This window comes from Chrysemys picta, chromosome 8, assembly GCF_011386835.1.
Source record: "Chrysemys picta bellii isolate R12L10 chromosome 8, ASM1138683v2, whole genome shotgun sequence".
NCBI classification, from domain to species: domain Eukaryota; kingdom Metazoa; phylum Chordata; order Testudines; family Emydidae; genus Chrysemys; species Chrysemys picta.
In genome coordinates, this window is record NC_088798.1 from 42,409,441 (window position 1) to 42,433,250 (window position 23,810).

The 23,810-nt window shown below is 37.6% G+C and overlaps 1 protein-coding gene across 8 annotated transcripts in view; it reads left to right on the forward strand.

The window, feature by feature from the left end:
- The window catches only part of EEIG2 (EEIG family member 2), a 64,002-nt gene extending 43,516 nt beyond the window's left edge, over positions 1-20,486 (forward strand). For 4 of the 8 annotated variants that reach the window (XM_065554317.1, XM_065554314.1, XM_065554318.1 and 1 more), the window contains 7 exons: positions 851-897; positions 10,092-10,198; positions 11,361-11,459; positions 13,121-13,307; positions 13,384-13,538; positions 13,989-14,058; positions 16,311-20,486. In XM_065554317.1, coding sequence (XP_065410389.1) covers positions 851-897; positions 10,092-10,198; positions 11,361-11,459; positions 13,121-13,307; positions 13,384-13,538; positions 13,989-14,058; positions 16,311-16,353 — 708 coding nt within the window. In that variant the 3' untranslated portion in view covers positions 16,354-20,486. The remainder of the gene's footprint in view (positions 1-850; positions 898-10,091; positions 10,199-11,360; positions 11,460-13,120; positions 13,308-13,383; positions 13,539-13,988; positions 14,059-16,310) is intronic. The other 4 variants (XM_065554320.1, XM_005285472.5, XM_065554316.1 and 1 more) reach the window with 3 other exon arrangements.
- Positions 20,487-23,810: the final 3,324 nt, after the last annotated feature.

Consider the following 23,810-nt stretch of genomic DNA (forward strand, 5'->3'; position numbering starts at 1 on the left):
CAGATTTGTGTAATTTGATTAAATTGTGATGTTGGGGCACTGGGATTGATCAGTCACAAGGTAACTATACAGTTTAGGTCTTCAGTTTCTGCTTGTTTGGGGCAGTCCTAGGCTCCTCCAGAACATGTTTCTTTATTCCAGAAAACATTCATGAAAACACTGCTGGTGGTGTCAACTTTTTGGTCAAATGAGTCCTGACTTGCCGTGTTTATGGATGTTTGATGACATTATTTGCCTTTTATGGTTGCCTTCACCTGTGACCTTCCCAATGATGGTAGCACAACCAGTTTTTCTCTTGACAATTTAATAAGAAACTCTTAATAAATGATGATTCGGTGGAGTAATGTGCCTGCTGCTGGTGTATGTGCAAATGGAATTCCTTGTACATTCATGTTGTTGATCTAGGGGGATGGATGAGATCTCCTACAGTCCTTCTCGCTCTTGAACCCCCTACTGTTGATACTTATTTTTATTGTATTGTCTTGTGTCCTCTTATAGAATCATAAGGTAGAAATGAGATAATGTAACTGATTTCAAACACTAGTTCGTAGCTTTTGGGTTGTTTAAAAGACTGCCTTGTAGGATTTATAGCGGTTTAACTCTCTCTTCTGTACCAGTATTATTTTGGACACAATTAGTTTTCTTTACAGAAGCATGTGGCCATCCTGTGTGTGTGTGTGTGTGTGTGTGTGTGTGTGTGTGTATACACACACATATATTTTCAATTTAAATGCAAATTTGGTAATGAGTATTACTTATTGACACACCATATAACATCACAGATCAATTCCTTTGCTGACTTATGGTGTTTTTTGTTTTGCTTATGTGTGTTGTTTTTCCTGATTTGTAGGTATTGATCAGCATGCAGCTAATGTCCGGAGACCCATGTTTTAAAACGTAAGTTTATGAATGCTATGGGGTCTGGAATTTCAGTTGTAATTTAGTGGCTCAACTCTTGTTTAAAGTTGTACGTGTCCAAATCTTTATCTTCAAAGTGACAATATTAAAGAAACATGGAAAATTTAAATGGTAGCTGAATACTGACTAACAGAATATAAATACTGGTAGTTGAGTGGCAGTTTTTTCATTGCCTTGAAATACTTTATATTCTCTACTTGAATATATATCAAATTTTAAACGTGTAAGGGCAAATACTGTTCCCTGCACAAAGCCTATGTAAACTTGGTTGGTGGAGAGGAACTCTATTGATGCCTACGTTTTTAGAAAAGCTATTACATCTTTCAGTAACTAAACCTCATAGGTTTATAAATGATTTCTTTAAAATTCAAAAGTCTGTGTGATCTGATTTCATATAAAAAAGATTTGTTACCAAGGCCATTGTGTAAGATAGCAAAAAATGTCGTCATGTTTTCTTTGGGAAGGGAGGTGGTAGTGAGGAAAATACACTGCTTTGTAACAAGGATCTGTGTTTGATTTGTAGCTAAGGGAATACAATAGCTCTACTTCCTTGTGTGTTTACTTCTGCAGCTAACCACATAGCAGAAAATCATGTGCTGCACCTTAGGGAAAAATGTAGTTGTGAGTACGATACATTTTGCCTTCTTTTCTTTTTATTCTGAGTCATACAAGCTTGGCGGGTGGCCTAATTGTAACAGTGCAATTGGGAAAATTCCTATTTCCAGCAAAGCCACAGTTTGCTAAACACAATTTAGATAACCTGGTCAGTAGGAATGGAGATACTATTCAGCGTTACCACCATAAATCATATTTGTAGGACTCTGAAGGTTAGTTTTTTATTTTTAAAATGTGCTTTTTTGAGACCACTTTCATTAACATTAAATGGAAAAGCTTTTAAATATTAGACGCATCATTGTAAGGCCTACCACTATTACCAGAACAGTACAAAACCTAATGCTACTTTTCTGGCTTGTAAATATGTACAAAGCGCTTTCAATCTCTTAAAAATGACAAGCTATCTTCAATTCTAGTTCCAAATGGCTTTTTGAAATTTGTGGCAAGATTTTCTAGTTGCACTTAAAAGCTATTAATAAGGCTACGTTTTAGTCATGGGTATTTTTAATAAAAGTCATGGACAGGTCACAGGCAATAAACAAAAAGCTACGGCCCCATGACCTATCCATGACTTTTACTAAAAATACCTGTGACTAAATCTTACCTGCCAGAAAGGGGGTGCTCCTGAAGACTGCTGCTTGGGGCGGGGCAATGTGGGGCAATGCTTCTGCTGGAGGGGGGGGGCGACCTGGGGGCCCCCCCGCTGCTGGTCCGGGTGGGGAGCGGCCTGGGGCAGCACCAGGGCAGTGGCTGGTGCGGGGCTTCCCCAGCTGTTGCGGTGGTCCTGGGGTCAGCCACACCAGAGCTGCAAAATTCATGGAGCTTACAGAAAGTCACGGAAGCCGTGACTTCCGTGATCTCCATGAATGATTCACAGCCTTAGCTATTAAACACTTTTGTCTTATTCAACCAGATCTGTCCGGCTTATGTTTAAACCATTCAAGTAATTTTGAACTTTATTTGTACTGAGGTTTTTATTCAATCCAGGCTGCTGTTCAAATGAAATTACATCCTGTAAATGCAATGTTCTAGATGTGACTTTTTTGGTTTAAATTTAACATGGTTTTGGAACATTAATGTTTGATTACATGTATATCTCTCAGAATATTTTGTCAAAAAGTGGAAGTAACTGCAAATCAAAAGGAGTTGCATGTTTAAAATCATGACCCTTGAGCCAGTTCAGCAATGTCAAAAATAAAGAGCTGCTGTTTAGGGATAGGCAGGAGAAACATTAATCCTTCAAAGTTCATATTAAGAAGTATCTCTCCTTCCCTCCCCTAATGGTATGCTTCTGCTGCTTTCTTTTAACACTCAATGCAAAATTATACACTTGCCTTCATTTTAAAAAAATGACAGTATTTTGAACTGGTAAGACTTTTGGATGTCATGTACACATTTGTAACTTCAAATTAGATGAACTAGATGTTAGGATGATTTATAAATCCTCTCTGAACTGAACTGAAATCCTAAATTGCCAGTTTTAGGCTCAACCACTGTTTACATGCAAAGCTTTAAGTCCAGGATAATGGACACTTTATAATTAATGGGGGAAGAGAAAGACAGATAATCTAACTAAACTAGTTAAGGATGGGGTGTGGTTCTGTTACATTATATGTTTCTATTAACAGTATGTTGTGCTGAGCACAAACTCAAAATATTGTATAGAATTCTTCAGTTTATAGTGTTAGCTACTATTCTTTTAGTCCTTTCAAACAATATCCAATGGGACAAGATAGAAAAACCTTAGGTGACACTCAAAGATTAAAAACTAGTGTAGAATCTGAAAAATCTGATGTCTACCTTCTTATTCTGTCAGTGTGTCTCAGATGTCTTCTCCTTGAAGTTTTCTAATTTTATTTTCCTGCTTTCTGAGCCTTAATCTGGATCAAAGTCAGTCCCCTTGTGAATAAAGTACGGCTGCCGATTAATTGCAGTTAACTCACGTGATTAACTCAAAAAAATTAACTGCAATTAAAAAAATTAATTGCGATTAATTGCATTGTTAAACAATAGAATACCAATTGAAATTTATTAAATATTTTTGGATGTTTTTCTACATTTTCAAATATATTGATTTCTATTACAACACAGAATACAAAGAGTACAGTGCTCACTTTATATTATTTTTATTACAAATATGTGCACTATAAAAATAAAAGAAATAGTATTTTTTCAATTCACCTCATACAAGTACTGTAGAGCAATCTCTTTCTCATGAAAGTGTAACTTACAAATGTAGATTTGTTATTATATAACTGCACTCAAACAAAACAATTTAAAACTTTAGCACCTACAAGTCCATTCAGTCCTACTTCTTGTTTGTTTACATTTACAGGAGATACTGCTGACGGCTTCTTATTTACAATGTCACCTGAAAGTGAGAACAGGCATTCGCGTGGCACTTTCGTAGCCAGCATTGCAAGGTATTTACATGCCAGATATGCTAAACATTCATATGTCCCTTCATGCTTCGGCCACCATTCTAGAGGACATGCTTCCATGCTGATGATGCTTTAAAAAAAAAAAAGTGTTAATTAAATTTGTGACACAATTCTCTCCCAAGGAGTTTAATATCTCCTGTTCTGTTTCACCCACGTTCTGCCATATATTTCATGTTATAGCAGTCTCGGATGATGACCCAGCACACGTTCATTTTAAGAACACTTTCACAGCAGATTTGACAAAACACAAAGAAGGTACCGATGTGAGATTTCTTAAGATAGATACAGCACTCAACCCAAGGTTTAAGAATCTGAAGTGCCTTCCAAAATCTGAGAGGGATGATGTGTGGCGCGTGCTTTCAGATGTCTTAAAAGAGCAACACTCTGATGCGGAAACTACGGAACCCGAACCACCAAAAAAGAAAATCAACCTTCTGCTGGTGGCATCTGACACAGATGATGAAAATGAACATGCGTTGGTTCACTCTGCTTTGGATCGTTATCGAGCAGAACCCATCATCAGCATGGACACATGTCTTCTGGAATGGTGGTTTAGGCATGAAGGGGCATATGAACCTTTAGCGCATCTGGCACGTAAATATCTTGTGACGCCAGCTACAACAGTGCCATGTGAACGCCTCTTCTCACTTTCAGGTGCCACTGTAAACAAGATGTGGACAGCATTATCTCCTGCAAATCGTAACCAAACTTGTTTGTCTGAGCAATTGGCTGAAGTAGGACTGAGTGGACTTGTAGGTTCTAAAGTTTTACATTGTTTTATTTTTGAATGCAGTTATTTTTTGTACATAATTCTACATTTGTAAGTTCAACTTCCATGATAAAGAGATTGCACTACAGTAATTGTATGAGGTGAATTGAAATATACGATTTCATTTGTTTTTTACAGTGCAAATATTTGTAATAAAAAATAAATATAAAGTGTCAAGTATCAGAGGGGTAGCTGTGTTAGTCTGAATCTGTAAAAAGCAACAGAGGGTCCTGTGGCACCTTTGAGACTAACAGAAGTATTGGGAGCATAAGCTTTCGTGGGTAAGAACCTCACTTCTTCAGATGCAAGTAATGGAAATCTCCAGAGGCAGGTATAAATCAGTGTGGAGATAACGAGGTTAGTTCAATCAGGGAGGGTGAGGTGCTCTGCTAGCAGTTGAGGTGTGAACACCAAGGGAGGAGAAACTGCTTCTGTAGTTGGATAGTCACAGTCTTTGTTTAATCCTGATCTGATGGTGTCAAATTTGCAAATGAACTGGAGCTCAGCAGTTTCTCTTTGGAGTCTGGTCCTGAAGTTTTTTTGCTGTAAGATGGCTACCTTTACATCTGCTATTGTGTGGCCAGGGAGGTTGAAGTGTTCTCCTACAGGTTTTTGTACATTGCCATTCCTGATATCTGACTTGTGTCCATTTATCCTCTTGCGTAGTGACTGTCCAGTTTGGCCAATGTACATAGCAGAGGGGCATTGCTGGCATATGATGGCATATATAACATTGGTGGACGTGCAGGTGAATGAGCCGGTGATGTTGTAGCTGATCTGGTTAGGTCCTGTGATGGTATTGCTGGTGTAGATATGTGGGCAGAGTTGGCATCGAGGTTTGTTGCATGGGTTGGTTCCTGAGTTAGAGTTGTTATGGTGCGGTGCGTGGTTGCTGGTGAGAATATGCTTAAGGTTGGCAGGTTGTCTGTGGGCGAGGACTGGCCTGCCTCCCAAGGTCTGTGAAAGTGAGGGATCATTGTCCAGGATGGGTTGTAGATCACTGATGATGCGTTGGAGAGGTTTAAGCTGAGGACTGTAGGTGATGGCCAGTGGAGTTCTGTTTGGTTTCTCTTCTGGGCCTATCTTGTAGCAGGAGGCTTCTGGGTACACGTCTGGCTCTGTTAAAGAAACAAATCATTTCCTTGTGTGGGTATCGTAGTTTTGAGAATGCTTGGTGAAGATCTTGTAGGTGTTGGTCTCTGTCTGAGGGGTTGGAGCAGATGCGATTGTACCTCAGTGCTTGGCTGTAGACGATGGATCGTTTGGTGTGACCGGGGTGGAAGCTGGAGGCATGAAGGTAGGCGTAGCGGTCGGTGGGTTTTCGGTATAGGGTGGTGGTAATGTGGCCATCGCTTATTTGTACGGTGGTGTCTAGGAAGTGGACCTCCTGTGTAGATTGGTCCAGGCTGAGGTTGATGGTGGGGTGGAAGCTGTTGAAATCATGGTGGAATTCTTCCAGGGTCTCCTTCCCATGGGTCCAGATGATGAAGATGTCATCAATGTAGCGTAGGTAGAGAAGGGGCATGAGTGGACGAGAGCTGAGGAAGCGTTGTTCCAGGTCAGCCATAAAAATGTTGGCATATTGTGGGGCCATGCGGGTGCTCATAGCGGTGCCACTGATCTGGAGGTATATATTGTCCCCAAATTTGAAATAATTGTGCGTGAGGATAAAGTCACAGAGCTCAGCAATAAGTTGTGCTGTGTCATCATCAGGGATACTGTTCCTGACAGCTTATATTCCATCTGTATGTGGGATGTTTGTGTAGAGAGCCTCTACATCCATGGTGGCTAGGATGGTGTTTTCTGGGAGGTCACCAATGCATTGTAGTTTTCTCAGGAAATCTGTGGTGTCACGGAGATAGCTGGGAGTGCTGGTGGCGTAGGGTCTGAGTAGCGAGTCCACATATCCAGACAGTCCTTCAGTGAGAGTGCCAATGCCCGAGATGATGGGGCGTCCAGGATTTCCAGGTTTGTTGATCTTAGGTAGTAGATAGAATAACCCCCGTTGGGGCTCTAAAGGTATGTTGATTTGTTCCTGTGTTAGTGTAGGGAGTGTCCTGAGTAGATGGTGCAGTTTCTTAGTGTATTCCTCAGTGGGATCTGAGGAAAGTGGCCTGTAGAATTTGGTATTGGAGAGTTGTCTGGCAGGCTCCTTCTGGTAGTCAGACCTGTTCATGATGACAACAGCACCTCCTTTATCAGCCTCTTTGATGATAATGTCAGGGTGGTTTCTGAGGCTGTGGATGGCATTGCGTTCTGCATGACTTAGGTTATGAGGCAAGTGATGTTGTTTTTCCACAATTTCTGCCTGTGCACGTCGGCGGAAGCATTCTATGTATAGGTCCAGACTGTCATTTCGACCCTCAGGAGGAGTCCATGTGGAGTTCTGCTTCCTGTGTTGTTGGTGGGAGGGTATCTGTGTATCAGTGCGCTGTTCAGTGTTATCTTGAAAGTATATAAATATAAAGTGAGCATTGTACATTTTTTATTCTGTGTGGTAATTGAAATCAATATATTTGAAAACGTAGAAAACATCCAAAAATATTTAAATAAATGATATTCTATTATTGTTTAACAGTGCGATTAATTGCGCGATTATTTTAGTCGCTTGACAGCCCTAGTTTTTGTTGTGTAAAATATAAAACAAATTTAATAAAAAATTATTAAAATAAAATGGGAGATATTCTGGACTGGATTCTAAAAGATACAGCACAGTATTCTCAGCCTAATGTGATGTGTGGAGCTGATGTGGCTTTAAGGTTACCATTTGCACCCTCCAGATTCTGGGTTGCTCCAAGGTTCAAAGTAGACTTTGATGTAATGTAGACAGCAGTTAGGGGCTGTTTAAGTTATGGCAACCAGAATCTTTGCAGGGTTACATGCTGTGGCCATATCCCCTACACTAAGGCTTCAGAGGGTGGCCTCGGAGTATGGCCCGCCTGCAATCTTCGTTGGTTCCTACAGTGCGGGAGTTCTCCCGGGTCAGATCCAGGGCTATTAGAGCCCTTGTACACTGCTCTGGCCCCTTTTTTAACCTGGTATAAATGGGCCTGAGTGGAAGGATGAGGATTTCACCCACTACATAGTGGACAGGAGATGTATTATCTTAGTTTGTTTAGCAGGGCAGAGTTTGTTTTATCTCTGTTTATTGCACACTCCTATATTTACTTATTGTCACATGTCTACATATGTCACTAGCACTGATTGCATTAACCTGATATTACTCAGAGCAGTGATTCCCAAAGGGCTACTAAATTCTAGCCAGTTTTCTAATAAAATAATTTATTCCTTTTCTCTGTACACTAGTACATATAAAGTTGAAATCAACATTTAAATTGAGTTTTCTGTTTTGCCATAAAAAGTGTATCTGAGATTTATGGATAACTTTGTCTCCAGAAAAAAATTTAATCAGGCTTTCTAAAGCCCTGTTAAAGGACTACTATAAAGTCTCTTTCTGTTGTATAATTGATGTTAGGGGTTTGCAATAAAGGCAAAAAGAATCTCTTGGTTATGTGTTAAAATTTGTATTTTACTTCACAATGGCTTGACAAAATGATTCAGTCTTGATCTCTTCCAAACTGATGATATAATTCTTTCCTGGAATACTAAACTTTCAAATCAAACCCAGCAAATATTGTAGCTGATCCAGATGTGGAGTTTTGTTTTTAGTTTTGTTTTGATTAGCTGGCTGTTTTCTTAGAAAATGGAAACTTTTTCAAATTCTCTAATCAAATGAAAATCAGCTACTGCCTGTGTAACTTGCTTTGGGTGTGGAACTGGAAGCATTTCAGAGAATGTTACCATGGAGGTCCTGGACTTTAATCGTTTGCCTAGCAGCCTAAGTTTGGCCTCTACGATCTCTCTCCTACTTCTTGTCATTTTTACCTACGTGTACCACCACCACTGGCTCCTCCCTAGCACTGCACGTAAGCCTATCTAGATGCCTCGAGAGGTCCGCAACCTTCACACCCATCAGGCAGCTCACCATGTAGTTCTCTCGGTCATCACAAACCCAACTATCTATATTGTATTGCTAATAATCAAATCCCCCATTACTATTACATCTCTCTTCCTAATAACTCGGGTCCCCTCCCTCAGAGGGGTATCCTCAGTGTGAGAGGACAGCATGACATCTGGAAAGAGATTCCCAACTATGGGATCGTTTCCTTCTGCTCCTGCTTGATGTTCTTCTTCCCTGAGACTTTCCTCCGCCTCAACAACACAGAGGCTCTCGGACTCGATGATTTAGTGGTAGATACTCTTCTGTAGCGAAACCAGTTTGTGTTCAATAAACTGTATCTCCTTGATTATAGTTAAAATTGGCATGTTGGTTGAATATTTCGTATGGGATAGCTCAGTTATTACATTTTCATATTTTGAACTGTTTCTGGCTGTATGTATCTTTATGCCCATTACTTGTGGGGGAGAGGATGTGTGTAAGCAAACCTATTGCTTAGGTATGCATTTGACCTAAAAAAAAAAAAAAAAAAAAAAAAAATCATAGGGAAGGATGAAGATTTAATAGGAAATATGCCTGCTACACCTTGTCATTGTCCATAGACCCATGTACGTGGGTGAGGCCATTGAGGTAGTTGTTAAATTATTATTGCTGTGGCAGGCCATGAAAAGCATTTCCAGCTGGAAATAAACCAAACAACTCAACTCTGCTATTGTTTGATTAGCCAGCTATCATGTAATCATAAGCTTAGTACTGCGGTATTAAATGTCACTCATTCCACATTGGCTCTCTTGAAGTAAAACAAATTAATAATGTCTTGTAATAAAATACATGTACATTTTAAGTCAGAATTGGAGTCAAGTGTCTCACTTTATATCCCTGCAAACAAATTTACATTCTAGTAATGTAAATGTTATGGAAAGGGGACACTGGACACTTGGTTATTCTTACTGAACCTGTGTGTTCTGCCAAGGATAGAAACATTTTGTATACACTCAAAATGCCTATCCTGGGCTCGGAGTACTTTAATTAAAAACTAAATCCAAACCAAACGCCTCCCCTTCCAATTAAAAAAAAAAACAACCAACAATCAGTCAACAAGATGTATCTGTATTTTTTCATGGATCCTCCAAGAGTTTATCAGTCCTCCCCAGAAGGCTGAGAAAATGGATAAACTTTGCCAGGAAACCTGGATTTGAACAGTTTTGGACAAAGGGAACTGGAGGACTGTGTTCCTAAATTTATTGATACTACAATCTTATTAAGCCCCAGTGAAGTCCAATGTGAATTGAACCTATAACCCCCACCACCACCCAAATCACAATGATGCTTCCAAAAAGATAGAAGCACAGATAAAAGCAAACCCTGATCTCTGTGCATTTGCTTACAGGCCTCCTTCCACAGGAATGTCCATCTCAATTGCTGGAGAATCGGAATCTTTACACGAAGACAGGAAAGGTGGAGAGAACTTGAAAGTGGTACGTCTGGGTGTATCAGGTATGAAATAATGCTATTGGTTTTATTGTTGTTTGAGACCTAAGTAGCAGCAAATACATTCATGAAATATTTTGAATGTTAAACAGACATGGATATTTTATCCCAAATCCCCTTTCTACTCTGTTTGAGCAATATTGCTCTTGGTACCACTATGTAAATGCACAGTAATTCCTTTGATGTGCTGGATTTACACTGGTGTAATGGAGCAGTATTTCTATTAGAAGTGGGAAAGAAAGGGAAATCGGATCAATTGCCTGTGTCCCTTTTTAAAATACCAAATTATTTTATGAGCGTATTTTCTGCTACTTAAGCAAATCTCAATGGCATTGAGAATTTAAAAAGCAGAATCTGGCCCTTAATATTTAATTTATGAATGATCGTGCTTTCATAGGTGTATTGGCCCTTAAAATTAGCTAGCTCTTTTGTGATTTGGTGTGTTATGGATAGATATTGAATAAGGTTTTTAATGGTACAAGTTTAAGAATCACTTAGCATTTGTCATACTGAAAGCTGACAAACTATAGAAATCAGTTCACTTATTATTAAAATGCTCAAGTATCAGAGGGGTAACCATGTTAGTTGGGATCTGTAAAAAATACCCAATTCATCAGATGCATGTAGTGGAAATTTCCAGAGGCAGGTATAAATGTGCAGGCAAGAATCAGTCTAGAGATAATGCTGCAACTCTAGGGTGAGCCTCAATATATTTTACTAGTGCACATCAATATTAGACAGAGATTAGGACAGGAAATGGTATTCTGTCAACTGAAACTACAGAGAATTTTATAAAAGTATCTGCTTGAAACGTGGCCAGCACATTTGCGTTGGCACTTTCCCCAGAAAAGCAGTGTTATCGGCTCTTCACTCAAGGCCCAGCTTCCTCTGGTCATTAATGTACTTCAGCCAAAAGCTGTCCAATTGTGTACCCTCCGATACGCTCTCCTTTGAATCAATAATTATTTATAGTTCAGGTGAGTGTCATGTACTTGAATGCTGACAACATTTCTTGCAGCACCTGGATTTTCCTTAGAGCTTTCTTATCTAACTAGTATCAAGTCCCATTCTGCTTATCTTGTGAGGTCTGACATCTGTCTGATAATAGCTGTAGGCCAAAAACTGAGTGCTGGATTCAACAATATTTTCTGATTGTCGTTTATTGTAGATCTCTCAGCAAAGAGTGCATCAGTCCCAGATGAACTTGGTGCATGTGGACATTCCAGAACGTCAAGCTATGCAAGCCAGCAATCAAAATTGTCAGGTAGAAGTTGATGTTGAATTCCTTTGAGTTAGTTTTATTAGCTTTAGTATTTCAGAAGCTTCACAAAGCATTTTGATATAAATAGGCTGCTTGTGGGTAAAAAGAAACATTCTACCTAGTTAAGGCTTTTGAATTGTGAACCCTTTTAAAACCAAACTACCAACAGTTGTGGAACTACCTGATTTTGTGTTGGTTTGTTTTTTAATTAAGAAAAATCCCACCTACTGGTTTTTGGGGGACTTAGTTTTTTGGAAAAGGGAGAGTTTTTTTTTTAACTTTGCCACTTGGAAATGTTTACATGGACATAGTGTATATGAAAGCTTTTATTAACAAATAACTGACATTAGAACCTGTTTCTAATTTGTGACTAAAAGGTTCAGGCGTTCTAAAAAGTAAAAGGGAAATGATGATGAAAACACCAGGGTTGTTATGTCGATTAGGAAATGAGAATTAAAAGGCTAGGAGGCAACGGGTGGAGTTACTGCTGATTGGAGACCGGGTCATGGCTAATGCATGCAATCAGTTGAAAAGGGGACTAGGTAGTTATAAAATCAAGCCCTTGAGTTTTCTAGACTCTAGCACTATCTGGAAGGTTGGCAGAGCATCTAATAACATGGTTCTGCAGAAAGCTGGCTAGCTCACCTTATTTCTCATTCTTCAAAGTGTTGAATTCACTAGATGATAAATTCTCCTTCTAACTGTAGTAGACATTAAGTTGCTGATCATACCACAAATGAAAGACTAGTGATTACCAGCCATCATTGTATGACTTTATCTGATTCCACCTGCCTTGAAAGAAGTGATAGGGAAGGAGCAACTGAATAAAATCAAGTAACAGAAGCTAGTAATTTTTCTAAAGTAAAATGAAAACATTTTCAAGAGTTGGTAAATGAGCAAGATAGAAAGGATTCATGCTCATCCCAGAAGGTTGAAAACTAGATTACTCTGAGTCAAGATCAAATGTGTAAGTTCAATGAAATTCTGATGTAGTGGAGCAGAACAATGAGGAGACAAACCTGCAATATAATTTTTTTGCAATGTCCCTTATGTTCCTTTTCCAGCAGCTCGTCAACATCAGATGCTGCGCCTGAAATTATTTGTCTTCACAATTCACAAACTGGCAAAAATCAATCCGTGATAATGCCATAAAATACTGAAAGGGAAAGACTTGAACTTTATCAAGTTTCATCCTTCTTTTACGTGAACAAAATTACCAAAGCATGTTTGCTCTGGATATTTGTCTCTAGATGCAGGAGGTGAAGAAATAGAAGAAAAAAATTTTAAAGGAAGACCTGAAAAAATTCAACACTGACCATAAAGGCAAAATTAGTCAGTCAGATATGAAAAAGATCTGATAATTGCTACAGTCATCCACACGGAAAAATGCATTCCTACTTAATACACTTCTTTCTTAATCTGAAAAGAAAACTCCAGAATGTGTTCAAGCTGATGAAGATACCATCCAAGAAGGCAGAGAGAAGAATAATGAAGACTCCAAAGGAAAATATACTAAGTGAATTGGATAGAGTGTGAGAGTGTATGTAGCTTCTTAAAACATGTGTAGGCTCTCGTCAGGAGTAAAAACAAACCAAAGAGTGGGGAAAAGCACAGCCCTGGCCATTAATAATGTAACTAATGTGGCTCTCTTCTCTATTTTCCAATAGGGTATAGCACATGTCACTCCAGATCATCCAGTTTTTCTGATCTCTGCCATAGGAGAAACACCTCAGTGGGAAGTACGTCTACAGGAATTGGAAGTATTCTAGAGCCATGTGAAGAGACTGAACCAAAAGTAACTGATGATAATTTTGATACTCCTGTTAAAGATATATCTTCAGAAAAATTCAGCAGGTACACTTAACATAACTTGAAAGGCTTCTTATAGTGACAGTACTCTGAATTAAATGTATTGACAATTAGTTTTTAGAATCTCTAAATGTATTTATCCTGACAGGCATCCAGTGAAGCAAGACTCTGTAGAGTCACAACTGAAGCGGGTTGATGCCACCAGAGTAGATGCAGATGATATCGTTGAAAAAATATTGCAGAGTCAAGACTTCAGTTTAGACTCCAGTGCAGAAGGTATATATGGGGAAAACAAGTAAAAACTTGAAAAGATGACGTACAGTAAAGACCCAAATGCACTAATGTAATGAACATCCCCCCCCCCCCCCCCCAAGCTCCTACTCCCAGTGCGGGTGGGGTGTATTTATAGACCATTCCAGGAAAACTCCTGACTGCTGCTGTCTCCTGAGAGGCGGGGAAGGTAGCTGGGCTTTGTGCCCCTGGGGCTCATCACTTTAACTAAGTCTGTGCCGAAAAGGGCAGGGGCAATCCTACAAGAAAATTGCCTTCCCTGAAGCACAGCTTATTATGATTGGGTCCCAGTTGTTTTCAGATGCAAACGTTTTTAAATATCGTTTACAAAGTTCATGGATTTTAAAATGTTTTTTAAAAAGATTCTTTAGAGAATATTTGTTTGGCAACATTGATGGTGTCCTATTTAAACATGTTAACTTCTTTCCTTTGTAGAAGAAGGGCTGAGATTATTTGTGGGCCCTGGGGGGAGTACTTCTTTTGGAAGTCATCATCTACCCAATAGGTATGTAGTTTGAACCTTAATACTTGTTAGGTACCAGTTAGCAAAAGCATATTGTACTAGGTTTTTATGAATATTTTGTTTCTGATATATGCCAGTTCCATTTTCTCAATGAATCAGATGATATGGATAATACAAGGCAACATTTTCAAACCTGGATGCTCAAAGTTAAGTTCCTAAATCCATATTTAGGCACCCAGAGGTGCTGAACATTTGGAAGCTGGGGTTGCTCAGCATCTTGGAAGTGACCTGAGTTTCAGTCTGGGTATCTGAATATGTATTCAGAAGCCTAACTGTAAGCATCCAGGTTCGAAAATGTTGGCCTTATAGACTTCCTCTGGGTCTAATTATTCCATAGGCTAATTGCTCTCAGGAAGCCTTTTTCCTGTCAGTCTTGACTATTTTTTTAGTATCTAAACTCTCTGATATTTTCCTGATACTCAGTTTGTTTTTCCCTTCAATTTAATCCCACAGCTGCTACTCTTATTTCGATATAATTAATCTTTTTTCTCTGTGTTTTCATACTTCAAATATTTGTAAACTCTGAGGTGTACCCTTCCCGCTTCTTTCATTTTTGATCTCTCAAGCAGACTATACAGATATAGGTTTCAGAGTGGTAGCCATGCTAGTCTGTATCAGCAAAAACAATAAGGAGTCCTTGTGGCATTTTAGAGACTAACAAATGTATTTGGGCATTAAGCTTTCGTGGACTAAAACCCACTTCATCAGATGCATGGAGTGGAACATAAAGTAGGGAGATATAAATACACAGCACATGAAAGGACAGGAGTTGCTTTACCAAGTGGAGGGTCAATGCTAACGAGACAATTTAATTTAAGTTGGAAGTAGGCAATTCTCAATAGTTGACAAGAAAGGGTGGAAATCACTTTTGTAGTGTTAATGAACCAATGTAAACAAGGTGGCCCGTTTCAAACAGTTGACAAGAAGGTGTGAGTATTTAGCAAGGGGAAATTTAGTTTTTGTAAAAACAACTAGGAGTACTTGTGGCACCTTAAACTAAACCAATTTATTAGTCTCTCTGTACTGACCCATCCACTCCCAGTCTCTATTCAGGCCTAATTTGATGGTGTCCAGTTTGCAAATTAATTCCAGTTCTGCAGTTTCTCGTTGGAGTCTGTACTTTGAAGTCTGTTGTTGAGTGACCAGGGAGATTGAAGTGTTCACCTACTGGTTTTTGAACATTATAATTCCTGATGTCAGATTTGTGTCCATTTATTCTTTTGTGTAGAGACTGTTCGGTTTGGCCAATGTACATGCCAGAGGGGCAATCCTGGCACATGATGGCATATATCACATTGGTATTTGTGCAGGTGAACGAGACCCTGATGGTATGGCTGATGTGGTTAGGTCCTATGATGGTGTCCCTTGAATAGATATGTGGACATAGTTGGCACTAGGGTTTGTTGCAGGGTTTGGTTCCTGGGTTAGTGTTTCTGTTGTGCACACACCACACAAGTGACAGTGTGCTCTGTAAAGGGGGAAGGGGTAGCAAGAGACTTAATTCTGTGTCCAAGGGCTACCTGGTCCTGCAGTTCAGAGCTGTGAATTGCAGTGCATGCTAGCATGCTGCCTTCTGATTGCCCTGTTTGGACACTGGTGGCATGAACTAAAAGGTAATTTGCATTAATATAGTCCTGTTTGAAAGAGGGCTGTGTTCATGTGAACTAGCAACCTTTTAGTTCATACCAGCAGCATCCACACAGGATAACTAGAGCTCAACAATTCGGTGCATGCTGCAATTCACACCTCCATAGTCTGCACTGAGGGTCTGTGTAGACATAGTCAAAGACTAATACATGACACCATCCAATAATTGACTACAGGTGCCTCTTTGTAACCAGATTGAGGGAACTGATGCTTTTATTTCTTCTCTGGTTATTAATACAACTTTACTGGCTTTGTGAGACTTAAGTGTTTTTTAAACAATAGGCCATACATAACCACTGTGTACTAGGGAAATATCATCTGTTGTACTTGCCTGAAAATATAAATATATTATAATATATAAATGAAAACAATTATTAATCAATGCCATAAGGCATTTTCTAACCTGCATGTTCTGCTGTTGTACTATAACAGTTTTATACATTCAAATAGACATCTGAAAACACTTTTCATTTTGTTTTTTCTCTGAATTTTTAAGCAAACAAAAATTCCATTGTTCTATATTCAGTATTAGTTAGTATCTTCCACTTAAATTAGAACTGAAAACTTATTTTGCATTATTTTTTCAGGGTCGGATCCGGAGCATATGAGCAAGTGGTGATTAAACGCTAGAACAGCAGGACTTGAACAGAAGAATAGTTGTAGAGTTCCTCCATGGATAATTAAGAGGTGTTCATTTAATCCCAACAGTTATCAAAGTTGATGTGATGAGATAGACTCTTTCAAGAGACCAACTCACATTTGGTCTGAATTGTCTGAGTAACTCCTGCTCATAAAAGATCCTTCATGTCTACAGTGGTATAAAGGCAATTTTTAGTATCTGTGCCTTGTACAAGTGTATAACCATTGTTGTGACTGTTACCTAATGTTAGTGGATTACTTGCTTTTGTAATTTACGTGTAAAACATCTTGTGGAAACCTGATAAATGGTGTCTACTTGAACATAGTTTTATATAGAAGTTCATTAGTGATGAGGATGTGTTCTGTTTGCAACTTGGCTTTCAGAAGAAGCCCCTTAGAAAAAAATTAGTCTTAAATTAATCTAGTTCAAAACTTAAATTCTACCATTAGAAATAATTCTTCATAAATAACTTTTAAAATATTACTTGCCATTTCAGTGCTATAATGGCTAATTCCTTCTATCAGGCCATAATGAATATAAAATGGGGTTAATGCTTCCAAGAAAACAACTTAGTTGTGCTTTAAGATGTCCTATTATTTGTTTCAGTAATATTAAACTTGTAAATGCATTGAGCATAATTAACTGTAAGGTTGAGTAGCAGATGGTAGAGACAAATATATGAAAGCAAAATACAAGTGACTAGGTCTAATAACATCAAACAATATGTGTTGCTACTTGTAAATAAAATCTGGTGTCTTAAGTGCATCAGTATGACTTCTAGCCCTATGTAAATGACAAAATATATTTAAAATTTCACATCAGAATTACCAAATCATAGTAAAGCACTCAACAAGCTGGTCTTGTATGCCTGAGGATAGTATGATTTTATGGTTTGGGGTATAAAACTTTAATCTCAGTAAGTGAGATTCAGCTGTCTAAACAAAAAGTAAAGCTTCTTCCAAATGTGATTTCAATAACACATGAACCTTAAAGCTCAATGGAAGATAGTGTCAGGTGAAAAGTAGTCAGCAGCTTAACACCACTGTGAACACGTTTTTCTAGCTTAACCCTTTGCAGTTGGGTAGTATATCTCTTACAGCTGAAGGTGCCTTGTTCCTGCGGGTGGGAGATGGGGAGGGAAGGATAGATTACCAAATGAAGCTTTTAAGAATAAATGGACATCTAGACTAACTATTGCCAATATAATTTACTAACAGAAGCACTTTATATAGTATACATGCACTCTGCAGTCTGAAAAATCAATCTCTGGGCAAAGGCCTCACCTTTTTTGTGTAGAATCACTAACCGCTTCACTATCTGTCCATTGTTACACTTTGAGGCATGAAACATTTTGACCAAAATGTACTGTACTTTAACTTGCACAAATGGAATGGCTTGGTCTAAAATGTATTAGTTTTAGCAAAAGATGAGAATTAAAGATCTTTTAACAAAAGCATTGTTTTGCTGACAGCTGTAAAAGTATTTGCTTATTTTTTTTAAAAAGATTTCTGGTGGAATGACAATCTAACAGTTGAGGTTTAGATGTACTAAACCTGATGTTTAGATGTATTTTAGTACTAAATTGCAGTAGAAAACCTAGTTTTGCTGAAAATTGGCCATACAGTTTACCAATATGATCAGATAGGTTTGAATGAATCAAAACAATATTGTGGCCATTTTATTCTTTAACACTCTGAAGGTTTCAAATTCTTCTCTGAATCAATTGGTATTTAGGTTCCTTCTCTGGAAGTAAAATTTGAAGTCTTAATTCTTAGGCTGTATTAAGAAAATTTTGTTTTACATGGTTTTTAATAGGTTTTACTTTTTCATAAATGTGTAGTATAAACCGTTCATTATTGAACTCAATGTTTTATTTATATTAGCTTAAAAGAAACCTTAGAGTTCAAATTTTGTTGAATACTGTTAGATAAGAGCTATTTCTTCTTAATTATGGTATTTAAAAGGAGTATTTTTCTATTTCCCATTGCTTGTGTAATTTTTTTAATTTGGACTGTTCTAATGGGTAAAACGTATTAAATACAACTTGTTTGTAATAACTGCAGTTAGAGTGAGATTGTGGGGGAGATGACAAAATGCTTACAAGAAATGTAAAAATGATCCTTTCATAAAAAAGTTGCCATTAGTGTGTGTTTACATCATACAGATAAAACATGCCAGTTTCTGTTTTCCAAATTTTTGAATAGAACGTATGGATAAGGTTACTGGGTTTAAAGTAAAGCTGAGAAACCATAGCAACAAAGTATGAAGGGTGGTTTTATGAAATGGACAAAACTTTTTGCAGTACTAAATTGTTGATGGAGAGTGATGGTGGATCCTAAGAGCACCAATGCTAGCTTTATAGCTCATTCTAAGGGGCACATGACTTCAAACGGGGCCTATTTTTTTCCTGAAACTTAAGGATGTTGGTTTTGTACACACTGATTTAAACTGACTTTTACTCCTATAAAACTATCCATAATTTGCTTGTTGCCACAAACCAGTAACTCTAATTTTTAAATGCTTCTAGTTTACGTTTGCAATCTCTTTATATGCAAGGTGCCTAATATCACATCTTGCTATTTCATCCTCTTTAGCATACTATGCTTTTTTTAAAAAGCTAAATCAATGAATCCAGTCCTTCAGCTAATGTTATTTGATAGACATTTACTAGACTTTATTAAAAATGTACAACTGTAAAAGACCATTTTTAAGCACAAAAAGCAGAACTTGAAGTGTCCTTAAAGAATTTGAGGAATAGGAGCTGGCTGCTACTGATTCTTTTCTTCAAATAATGTAATCCATATTTTAATAATATAAAATGCATATTTACAATTCACAGTTTATAAGGGCAGAAGCTAACCCCATAATGTTGATATTTAGAGGAAAATAAGTTTGTGAGTCCAAAGAGCAGGTTGGTTTCAGATAATTTTATTTAAAATACTCAGGATAGGCATTTCTAGTTAGTCTAGTAACCAAAAATGCCCCTCTCGTCCTTCTGGCTTTCCTAATGTTATTTCAGTAGAACTGCTTCGTTCAGCAACAAGTGCCATTGTCCGTTAGTTCAGAGGAATCTTGAACATTTGGCATTTTCCATAAAACCTAGAAAATTGTTGAAAAATGTAGTTTTGATTGCATTGATATCAATGGCTCCAGCATTTGGTTGAGGTACAGCATGAGTTACTACAGATTGATGTGTTGATTCAGTGCCTGGGAGTTGAAATAACATTCAGCATCATTAATCATGTAGTGTACAAAAAGCATAGGGTTTAGTTATAACATTACAAGTATTTAAACCCTTTGTATCCTCTGGATTCCATACCTAATTTTGACAACTATTCATGCAAAGTCCATTATGTCCCCCAGCAGGATTTTTTGTGCATTGAGTAATAAGCTATTTGTACTCTGTTTCAGTGTGAAGAAATTAAGCCATAATTACCTCTCCCTTCGCGTTGCAAATTTTTGCATTTTTATGTCACTTATTACTATTGCAGCAAGCTGTGTAACTGAAAGCCAAACTGCATATATAACTTGCAAATGTGGTTTTATTTACTCCCAAATTGGATTTTGGTGCATGTCTTGACAAAACTTGTCAAAAACAAGAAAGTCATTAGATGGTGACAGGCTGAAATTATTATTATTTATTTATTTATTTTACTTGTGGGAAAATGGGTAATTAAAGGCTGCCTTCTTTAAAATTCAATTGTACGAACACTTATGTAGTATCTTACCTGGTAAATTCAGCTTTTAATTCTGTTTTCAAGTACACAGATAACTAAAGCCTAGGCAGTTTGTGTAGCTTGGTTGAAGTCATTTGTCCTCCGGCCACATAAGATTTTGTAGGGGGGAAACATTTGTATGCAAGTCAAAATTTGAATAAATCTCCATTGTATTTTGTTGGTTTATTGTTCACACTTAACAACAAAACTCTCCACGAAGTGATTCCTTAAGTATGTCTCTTGTACTTGGAGAATGACCTTCATATTTAGGTACAGTACTTAATTGTGTAAACTGTATTATAGTGAAATCTATGGAGACTGATATAGTAAAATCTGTTTTTCTAATAAAATGTAAAATTTGTAATGTAAAAATGGCCTCATGTAGACAATTAAAAATCATGTCTTCAGCTTGGAATGTGTTTTTTAAAAACACGTGCTTGTTGAGATTAAAAGAATCTAGTCTACTATAAAGTAAGGAAAAATGTAGATTTTCTTTCTTGGGAAGGACTACTAGAAAACCTTCTTAATGGTTTTGGGATGGATTCCTGGTGTTCCCTCTTCTGACCAGGAGTAGGTAGATAATTTTGCTTTCTCTCCTGACTCTTTGGGGAAATACACATGTACTACTTGCCCAGAAGAATTCTGTTTGAGAGAGGGGGTTGTTCAAGTATAATCTAATAGGCAAATGAGCATTGCATAATGAGCTGGCTAAATCTCCATCTTATTGGGGCACAGCAAGTTCATTTTAGTGCCAAGCAGGTCACATTAAAGATACTGTCCCAGGCTGCATTTCTTATATGCACCCCTTTGCCATCTTTAAAAATATATTTAAACTGACTTTTATGATCCTAAATCCCACTGCTCACTACAAAAGAGAGCAGCACCATCTCCACAAATTACTTGAAAAAGTTAGAGCTGTAGAGATGAACGATGACTAAAACTAAGCCCGACCGTTTATGCATACGGTAAGCAGAAATTTATAGTAGGAAAAAACCAAAGTTCCCTTTCAAGTAAAGGTACATCAGTAGTTCTTTACCCAGCACTTGACATTCTTCAAGCACACAACTCAACTTGCTATTTTTTTTTAAAAACCCTGATACTTTTAAAATCCTTCACATACCGGGCAGAACTCGGTTTAAATTAAATATGAATGGCAAGAGGTTATACTGAAAAGGGGGGGAAAAAAGTGAGAAAAAGTTTTGTCAAGAAGGGAAAATGAGGTGGTAAATTAAAAATCAATCTTTGCTGGATAGATGATAGCTTACTAAAAAAGAGGCAGTTTTAAGCCTAGTGTTTCTTTACCTCTTTCTTATTACTCATTATGACAGCACAGTAACACTATTCTTGAATGTAAAACTCTGGCCTGGTGATAGGACCATAGATAATTAGCACAAATGGCTCATGAAAATATGCCTGGCTATTTTAGCAATAGGGTCCATTCCATGCTACCCTTGCACAGTGAGGAATTAAGTTACTGCACCATAGTTGGCTATAGAAAATCAAAAACAAATATATCAGTATACTTTTGGATATTGGTAGCAATAAGAAAACTCAAACTCAGATCTTAAGTTTTCTCTCGAGACACATTTTGTTTAAATAAAAAAAAAAAACCTTTTTGATTATGGACAGGATTGGTAGTTTGTGTAGTGGGCTTTTTTAAAAACAAAACAAAAAAAACACTACTCCCTCTGCTTCTGTCCCTTTGTCTTATTTACTCACTCTCTTCCTTGGTGTTTTGTGTGTGTGTGTATTTTTTTATATATAGTAGGATGTAAAATGATCATTACTATGGTAAGTTTAATTCTGGAGTTAGGGGAGGAAGAGACTACCTTTAAGGAACAAGAAATATGAATGTGTAAACACATTTGTTTTGGGGGGGCAAGGAAAAGATGGCTATGGCTGCAGGGAGGGGGAATTTTCCTTCTAATGAAAAAAGGGGGATAGGAGGGACATGAAATACCAGGTCTTACACCTTAGTACTGAATGCTTACATTTTACTATGTAACTGCATTCTCAGATCAGACATGCCACAAATGGATAACATTTATCATCAGGAAGAGTGGGAAGTGATTTATTACTTAACTGGATTTGTCTGTTAAATCACACATCCTCATGGCAGAGCCTAGAAAATCTAGTGATTATATAAATACCAGCACACTAATCCTACCTCCTCCTGGAATTTTTCACAGTTAGAACTAGCAAATACATAGAGGTTTGCACTGCATAGGGCAGCAGATTCTCATGTAGCACCTTTCCATATCAAAGGCAGTAATGAGTAGGATTAGTGAGGGCATCTACTTACATTTTAAGACTTTCTCCTTTTGGGTATAATATAGTTTTTTTGCTGATGTTCTTCAAAAGCTACTTGACTTTAAATATTGTACCCATCTTCAGCCCTGTGCATTTTTCTAAATTAACCAATTAAGCTTGGTCCAAAGTGGAAGTTATAGTTGTACGTGAACTTGGTGACTACAAATAAGATTGTTCTTACATTTGGAAACAGGAATGTTGTGTTCAGGGCTCAAACACCGCTTCCTTGCAGATAGTCAATATTCTCCTCTACTCTCTGATGTATCTAGCATTATGTGCTAGCACAAATTTACTCTTTTGGGGAAGGAAATTTTTTTTCCCTTTAACTACACAGCTTCCAGGACATTGACTTTGATTTCTGTGGCAGTACAGAAATAAAGCTAAGGATAAAGCATGATTTTCCCATCCATTAGCAGATTCAAAGCAGGTGTAAATTGAGATTGTAATAGGTTTAAATTAATTAAAAATAGGAAGAGACCTATTTTATGATGGTGTAATACTTCCTACTACAAACACAGTGATTGTCATAATAGGAATACTGTTTAGCTCATATGGTGCTTTCAATCTATAGACCTCAAACCACTTTACAAAGAGATAAGGATAATAAGAATACAGTATCAAGACAAACTCTTTTAGACAGTCTAACACAGGGGTCGGCAACCTTTCAGAAGTGGTGTGCCAAGTCTTCATTTATTCACTCTAATTTAAGGTTTCGCGTGACGGTAATACATTTTAACGTTTTTAGAAGATCTTTCTATAAGTCTATAATATATAACTAAAATATTATTTACTTTACATACAACAAATGTTTAAGAAACTTCATTTAAAATTAAATTAAAATGCAGAACTCCCCGGACCGGTGGCCAGGACCCGGGCAGTGTGAGTGCCACTGAAAATCAGCTCGTGTGCCGCCTTTGGCATGCATGCCATAGGTTGCCTACCCTTGGTCTAACATGTGAGTCCCAAACAATGACTGCTAAGAGAAGTGTGCCATCTCCTGGTCAATGACAGTGTCACATGAAGACTGAAATTTTTATTCTGTACACCCCTTTGGCTTCCTCATTTATAGTATTAGGATTGACCTTTTATATGGCCCAGATTTTAAATTAGTAAGTAATCTAACTGAATGCCTATATTTAAAACATCTAAAATCAAACTGATTATTATGAAGAGTCCTGTTTATCATTACAGGAAATTCTGAGGGAAGGCTTTACTATACTAGAGAACTACACTAGTTTAATTTAAAAATTGCTCTGGTTAAACCAGTACAAACCCCATAATGTAGACCTACCTGAATCAGTTTAACCTTTGCTTATGTCAGTTTAACTCAAATCAGTAAATTACCAACTTAAGCTAAATTAATATAAGACTATGGCTGCACTCCAGTGAGAGCTCTCCTGTTGACTTAATTAATCCACCCT